At 31.2% G+C, this 8534-nt stretch overlaps 1 protein-coding gene across 1 annotated transcript in view; it reads right to left on the bottom strand.

Moving 5' to 3' along the window:
- The window catches only part of LOC111631170, a 39588-nt gene extending 33117 nt beyond the window's left edge, over positions 1 to 6471 (bottom strand). The window contains exons 1-2 of the mRNA XM_023375372.1: positions 5926 to 6471; positions 3822 to 3926 (exon numbers count right to left, since the gene is read on the bottom strand). Coding sequence (XP_023231140.1) covers positions 3822 to 3896 — 75 coding nt within the window. The 5' untranslated portion in view covers positions 3897 to 3926; positions 5926 to 6471. The remainder of the gene's footprint in view (positions 1 to 3821; positions 3927 to 5925) is intronic.
- Between the last annotated feature and the right edge of the window lie 2063 nt (positions 6472 to 8534).

Genomic DNA, 8534 nt, shown 5'->3' with positions numbered 1-8534 from the left:
TTAATCTCGAGAATGAAGTTAGATAGATGAAAAAGGAGAATAGATATGAAAACTATACGGCAAGAGGGAGCCTCCGATTAACCGTATACATATGCCCGGTATAAACCGGAAATCACGTGATTTTAATTCAAAATTTTTCCTCTGAAAGGTGTTAGATAGACGACCATCACGACTCTATTGTTAAAGGAAAAGTAAGATGTATAAGGGCAAGCAACTAATAATTTGCGGTGAACATATATTTTAAATTAAATTATTTAAAAATATGATTATAAATTGTAGCCCGGCATTGTGACGATATCACAATAAATAATTTCTCCTAGTTAAGTTTATTTGTGAAAACTTTGGTTTCAACTTATGAAAATATTTACAATGAAAAACCACATTTTGACCTTTGTTATATTATGAACCACAATATTGAAGTTAAAATCCTTCTAAAAGGTAATATGGAGTTAATAATTGTGAGAAATAGAAGAAGCGTTCCATTTGCCCATCAGAAATAGACAAAGAAAACATGCCAGCAAGCGCAAGAGACTGATATGTAGAAACTATACCATTTGTACAAATTGTGCACTATATCCATCATTGTAGATAACAAAAGTATATTAAGATGAACAAACCTTTTGTTCGTTGTGTTGTAGACAACAACTTTAAACGCTGAAGCCGTGAGCCCGACTAGGGATTAGAAAATTACCAATCCGAAATGCATTCTTAAATATGCGAAATAAAGAGAACTGTTTTAATCTGGGTCTCTGTTAGTTGTGGATAATTAAGAAAGACGTGATAAATATTATTACTAGTCTTACTATTGGAATAAGAAACCTTTACTTATGACTTTATATGCTCTCCAGTCTGACGAAATAGAGTCTGTCTCCTTGAAGTTAACTACCGTTCTTTTCCCGAAGACTTTGTAGATTTTTAACCTTTCAAGTTGTTTCGGTCGAGACTCTATTTCCTCTTGATGGCGTCTTTTTCATTTCTAGGGAGTGAGGAAATTGTAGGGTTCTTCTAAAACCCTACAATTAGCCCGATGTAGTAAGCACAGAATTCTATCTCCTTAGAGATGAATCAGAGAACCTTGTCGTAGGTGACTACTACACTCTGTGATAGAACTGCCTCAGCTCAAGCATTCGAAAAGGATAGATATCTACAAACTGTTCGGGATAAGAACGGCATGAATATAGATAGTCCATTTATACGTTATTGTAGGCCTATAATCATACAATGTAGCAAAATCGCTATAGAGGAAATTGTCGTCATCTTTGATGTTATAAACAATAATGTAACGAAACGACGACGTCGTCTATGTTTATATAGTATCAAAATATCTTTTAATGTAGCCTATATAGTCACTACAGTAACTACTATGAGTACTAACGTTTAACAAAACCACGTGTAATTTTGGAATCTGTTCGATGACATTGATATTTAGATAAGCCAAGCATCACCGGCTAATACAAAACAAAATAAACAATTATCGGTATGTTGTTTAAATTAATAAATATGATGAACATGGACAATTGAATTTTCAATATTTTATTTAAAATATCGCCAGAATTATTCAAAGTAAATCTATAATGTATAAAGAGTAAAAATGAAAATACATAAAATAAATGATTTTATTTATCTTTTAGATTTGTTTATTGACGTGTCAGATGAGAACCTCACAGATTGCTAGATAGGTTTTATAAAAAGTAAAGCAGAATTCTCAAAAATGTTGCCTAAATTATTTTTAAAGCAGCCAAAAAGTAGTAAGATGACCAAATCTAGTATCATGGAGTCCTACAAATATATCATTCTGTTACTTTTAGTCCAATCTTACAAACCTGAAACCAAGCCATATTTTATGAGATAAGAAAAAAGGGGTAGTATTTTAGGGTGACACCCAAAATATGTTATTGTAAAAGCAAAACCATGTTGATTAGATTAAAATGAAAATAGACCATGAACAATTCTGAAGTATGGAGTATGTGAATGTTGATCTAAATGTATGAGTTAACATATGCATATCACATTTTGGACAGAATTTTCACTTCATATTTCAAAGTAGCAGTATTTCAAACTAACTGAATTCTTCAAAATGTAAATCTCTATATCTGAAGCCAGGACAAATAGTACAGTTATGAACTAACATGATTTTGAACTATCCAAGTTTGAATTAACAAGGATTTCCTGTATATAGAAAGTAACCAGTTACCATTTCAAGTATAGTTTGCTTTAAAAATCAAACTTTCATAAATAAATATTTGAATACTTTATTAAGATGAACATCACATGGGTAAGTGCAAAGGATGTAATAATTGCACTCAAACAGTTAGCAACCTTGAATAGCAACTGCAGAAAAAATATGTAGTTTAAATACAGTAGAGCATCGATTGTACGACTCCCGATTAACCGTCACATCGGTTAACTGACCGTTCTAGTAGGCAAATTTCAAATGTCTGCTAGTGATGTGGCACTACAATATTTGGCTATGTCTTGGATACTTTAATATTATTTTTGTTAAATTTTTGCGTGTTTTAGCTGGCAACACCGGCTCAACCATTGAAGGGAGGCCAGTATTTAAACGAGACTTAATTTTCTAATTATGAGTGGTTGTTTGTTTTGTGAGCAATAAAATAATTTTAAAATAATTTTTAACGCTACAATAGCAACAATTATTATTTAAAAAAAAAAATTTGTTTGGCTAAACATCGATGAAAATTCAATGCAAAGTTGGTTAATAGCGATATACTAATTACATGGGATATCCTAATATACTATATTAATAATGTATTTTTTTCATTGTTTTCGGTTATCCGATTTTTTCAGTTATACAACCAACCTGAGTCCCCAATTGAGTCAGATAATCGACGCTCTACTGTAGTAGCCACAGCTGTTATTCAAATAAAACCAGTATTTAGAAAATACTCATTTTTTTAATAATTTTATTATCTATTAGTTAAAAATCTCTCTTATACAGGGTGTATCAAAATGACATTTTAAAAATTTGGGGGATTGTAGAGGATGAAATTCTGAACATTTTGATATAAGGAATCTATAGCCGGAAATGTGATATAAAGTTTCTACAGCACTTTGCACGTTCTATGCAGTCGGTATGCTGAATGAAACAGCAAATTACAGTATTTATGACAAGTTTTATTGACAAAACAGTAGAATACAATCAAACTGTATATCGAATCAGTAACTGTACTACTTTAGAGTAAACGTTCAATGTGAGGACCACCAACTTCGTTAAATAATGTGCAATGATGAACCATGTTTTGTCCGACCTCTGTAAGATGCCATGCTCCCCTCTGATGGTATTAAATGCTGTAAAGATGCACTCTGTAAGTTCATGAACTGTTCCTACAGGTGTTGCATACACAAGAGACTCACGTTGACTAGCTGTATGTTTACAGCACAGCGCCAGTGGATGCAAGGGGTGACCTGAAGGACAACAAGCACTAAGTACACAACGCCCTGTACACAGGCTCAGTTAGACCACTATAGTTGTGTGTTTACAGTCTTCCATCTGCAGCAATAACATGACATCAATGCACGGAAGGGTATCTACCAAAGTGAAGGGCGGTCAAGCACTTCCTACCGCTGTAGACACTTTAGTTCAAATTTCCAGCTATAGGTTCCTTATATCAAAACATTCAAAATTTCATCCCCTAAATTCCCCAAATTTTTAAAACATCATTCTGATACACCCTGTATATCATGAACTAATTGAATTTACCTAGATCATAAAAAGACAAATTTAAAACAATATTTTATGTTCCTCCAGTTTCATAAATATAAAAAATATATATTCACAACTTTGTAGTACATGTACTTACATCTATTTGACCTACACTGTCTACACGAATGGCTTCATCAATCAAATAAAATATTTGAGTCTTAATGTCTCCCATTTTCTTTCTATTGTTTATTTATTTCAGACACTGTAAAAATCAAATTTTTATTAATTTAATAATTTATTATATTATAATTTACAAAATTATTAGTTTACATAAATTGCAAGATATGTTAATTTATTAATTTTAAATATTGAATTCACTTGATATGATCAAAGTTACAATCATTATTTCAAAAATTTGATTAATATGATTTGCAATAATTATAGTATTCATTAATAAAAGAGTAATGCTAATAAAATTTTGAAGGAGTCTATTATTTGATTATTTTACAAAATACTTATGTTTATAAAATGGATTTGTTTGTCAGCAAAGAATTATTGTACTCTTTTTTGCCTAACAACTGCAAATAATTCATAAAGTAACTACTTTAGTATATAACTCAATCATTTATACACAACTTTGTAGAGCAACAAAAAAGGTTTATTAAACTAGAAAAAAATAATGTTTCAGTCATATTTAATTTATCTTTATCAGGTTAATGCCAAAAATCAAACATTTACAAACACTAATGGAAATAGAACAAAAGTATATAAATACTGAGCATGTTTAAATATAAAAAATAAAAAATTCTACAATTTGCTACATTGCTGTGATGTACAAAAAACTAAAAAAAAAAACAAAAATTAGTAACAAAATACATGTCACATTTTGTTGCTAGACCTGCAACTAGGATTTTCAAGAATCCAATATCATAATTAGATCCTTCTAGTTGACAATGTTTCCCTTATGCATTGATTTATAGATTTTGAGGGTCTTGACATGTCTAAGGCAGTGCTTGTTTATCATATGCTTGGTGACCTTCCCAACAAATCTTGACAAAACTGTCCAGGTTTACCTGCCAAAACTGTCATGCTGTGGAAAAGACTGACAAAAAGGCAAAACTGCCAGGGCTGTGGAAGAGAATGACTTCTTAGCATTATGTTCCTTTAAACAAGAAATTTTATCAACTGTAATTATTATTATTATTATTAATAGTAATTTATCTAGTGTTATTGGCTTGTTAGTTTTTTCAGAACTGTCTTTAGCATCAGGTAACATATTATTGAAGTAAAAAGTGTCAATAATTTATACTATTTATACTATACCGCATATAAATTACAATTAAAATGAAGTCTTTAAAGCTTAAAGCATTGGTTAAGACAGATAACAATAACTGATAATTGTCCATTACTGGTCACATATTGATAAAAATAATAATAAAACACGTTTTTGCCTATTTATCTGAAGATTATCAATATAACTAAAAGTATGATTATAATAAGCAAAAGTTTTTATAGTGTGTTTTAACTTACAAGTTTTGCAATTTACTAATTCCAAAACATTTAATAACTGAAAACAATATTCATTATTCATTAAAAAGATTCTACTGTACTTTGTTTCTATATTTGAATTGCAGACTTACAATTTAAATTATCATAGTATTTTCCTTTTTAAATTAACTCTGTTATATCAGTGGCAAAATTAGTGATGAAAAGCAGTTTGGCCAAACCAGGACTCAGAGTCAACATAAACCTACAACCCATGATCACAACAATTTCAGGCGATTCTTTTTCCAGTCAATGGTTAAAGACTTTTTTGGGGAATGCAAGTTCCATACTTTGTGACGATCAAGCCTTCATTCGGATTTCGAACCACAGCTTAAAATGAAGCTGTTCTGTCTTAGTTAAACACTACATCTGAATATCTTAAATTTAAATGATTGATATAATAATAGATACAAATTTTTATATCAATGATAAATTTTTTATTTGTTTATACTTTGTGTGAAAATGATTATTCTCCATATATCAAGTAGATATTTATTGATGGTAAAGTATTTGGACATGCATTTTATTAGGATTATATAATTGCTGAACAGATATAATTTATTTGTTTATTTTTGCTATCATATTTTATATTATATATCTGCATTACATATAGTTTCATTTTTTAATTTAATTATATTTTTGAAAAATGACACTATTTATGCTAAATATGAATTTCTACTGTTACTACACTATATATATACATTAAATAAACTTACCAACACAAACATCTATTAAATTCGAATATATGAAATATACGATTTGTATATAGCTAAATGTGCTATATATCATAAATTCTACTATAAACAACAAACTTTCATAAGCGTGGGTGTGTTAGCTCGAGGTAAGCAATGATGTCACCCTCCCTTTTACTCATACGATATCAATAAGTTTATCAGCTGTTTCGCGAATAGACTAGGAGTAGATCGCGAATGAACTGATTCATTAAATGAAACCCTAAAATGACTCGGCGAGTCGGCACTCAATTTTATTGTTTCAGCTCTCGGAGATTTATCCCGTTGTTCTGCATCATCATTTTCATTATTATTAATTAATTAATTTGCAAAATAGATGTCAATTCGTTCGTATTTTTAATTAATGAAGCCTTGGTTCTCTTTAGACAACTATATAATTTTTTAGGCTGATTTGTTTAGAAATATTATATAATATTTAAATAAAAAATGGTTAAAGTTCACATGCGTGGACTGTCATGGCGGCACTTCCTGTTTTCCGACTGCCAGCCTCGACACCGGAGCGGTTTGGAGACGAGAGATGTCACGTGACGACGCGAGCGCCTGCAGCCGCCGCGATAAACGGGGAAAACCGACGCGCGGGTTAACGTCCATATATGTGGACTGTCATGGCGGCATTTCCTGTTTTCCGACTGCCAGCCTCGACACCGGAGCGGTTTGGAGACGAGAGATGTCACGTGACGGCGGCGGAGCCGCCGCGATAAAGGGGGAAAACGAACGCGAGAGAGAAAGAGATCGATAAAAAGTCGCAATTAATTAAAACAATTGTAGTTAAGAATTAAAAAATGCGGCCTAAATTAATGCAAAATTAAATAAATAATACTAAATAAATTAAAACTAAAAATAATAATCAAAACTCCTGCATTCACATTAAAACAAACTAAAACTAAAATTAAAATCAACTGAAAATTAAAATAACGTTTGTAAAAACCGTTTAAAAGTTCATTTACAATTTGAAAATTTCAAAACAAGTTAATTGGGCTGCAATTTGAAAAAAAAATTGTAAACCTATAAATTCCCACTGTCGTTCGTTCGTTCGTCCGTCTGTTTTTTCTTAATCTCGAGAACGGAATTAGATAAATGAAATCCGAGATCAGATATGGAAACCTTATGGGCAAGAGGCCCACCTTTACTATATAAGAACTTATGATGAAAACCAGAAGTCACGTTATTTTAATTCAAAATTTTTCCTCTGAAAGGTGTTAGATAGACGACCATCACGACTCTATTGTTAAAGGAAAAGTAAGATGTATAAGGGCAAGCAACTAATAATTTGCGGTGAACATATATTTTAAATTAAATTATTTAAAAATATGATTATAAATTGTAGCCCGGCATTGTGACGATATCACAATAAATAATTTCTCCTAGTTAAGTTTATTTGTGAAAACTTTGGTTTCAACTTATGAAAATATTTACAATGAAAAACCACATTTTGACCTTTGTTATATTATGAACCACAATATTGAAGTTAAAATCCTTCTAAAAGGTAATATGGAGTTAATAATTGTGAGAAATAGAAGAAGCGTTCCATTTGCCCATCAGAAATAGACAAAGAAAACATGCCAGCAAGCGCAAGAGACTGATATGTAGAAACTATACCATTTGTACAAATTGTGCACTATATCCATCATTGTAGATAACAAAAGTATATTAAGATGAACAAACCTTTTGTTCGTTGTGTTGTAGACAACAACTTTAAACGCTGAAGCCGTGAGCCCGACTAGGGATTAGAAAATTACCAATCCGAAATGCATTCTTAAATATGCGAAATAAAGAGAACTGTTTTAATCTGGGTCTCTGTTAGTTGTGGATAATTAAGAAAGACGTGATAAATATTATTACTAGTCTTACTATTGGAATAAGAAACCTTTACTTATGACTTTATATGCTCTCCAGTCTGACGAAATAGAGTCTGTCTCCTTGAAGTTAACTACCGTTCTTTTCCCGAAGACTTTGTAGATTTTTAACCTTTCAAGTTGTTTCGGTCGAGACTCTATTTCCTCTTGATGGCGTCTTTTTCATTTCTAGGGAGTGAGGAAATTGTAGGGTTCTTCTAAAACCCTACAATTAGCCCGATGTAGTAAGCACAGAATTCTATCTCCTTAGAGATGAATCAGAGAACCTTGTCGTAGGTGACTACTACACTCTGTGATAGAACTGCCTCAGCTCAAGCATTCGAAAAGGATAGATATCTACAAACTGTTCGGGATAAGAACGGCATGAATATAGATAGTCCATTTATACGTTATTGTAGGCCTATAATCATACAATGTAGCAAAATCGCTATAGAGGAAATTGTCGTCATCTTTGATGTTATAAACAATAATGTAACGAAACGACGACGTCGTCTATGTTTATATAGTATCAAAATATCTTTTAATGTAGCCTATATAGTCACTACAGTAACTACTATGAGTACTAACGTTTAACAAAACCACGTGTAATTTTGGAATCTGTTCGATGACATTGATATTTAGATAAGCCAAGCATCACCGGCTAATACAAAACAAAATAAACAATTATCGGTATGTTGTTTAAATTAATAAATATGATGAACATGGACAATTGAATTT

This window comes from Centruroides sculpturatus, unplaced genomic scaffold (assembly GCF_000671375.1).
Source record: "Centruroides sculpturatus isolate CEXI.00-Female unplaced genomic scaffold, Cexi_2.0 scaffold641, whole genome shotgun sequence".
NCBI classification, from domain to species: domain Eukaryota; kingdom Metazoa; phylum Arthropoda; class Arachnida; order Scorpiones; family Buthidae; genus Centruroides; species Centruroides sculpturatus.
Note: the sequence above shows the minus strand (reverse complement) of the source record. Positions and strands in the feature narration are given on the sequence as shown.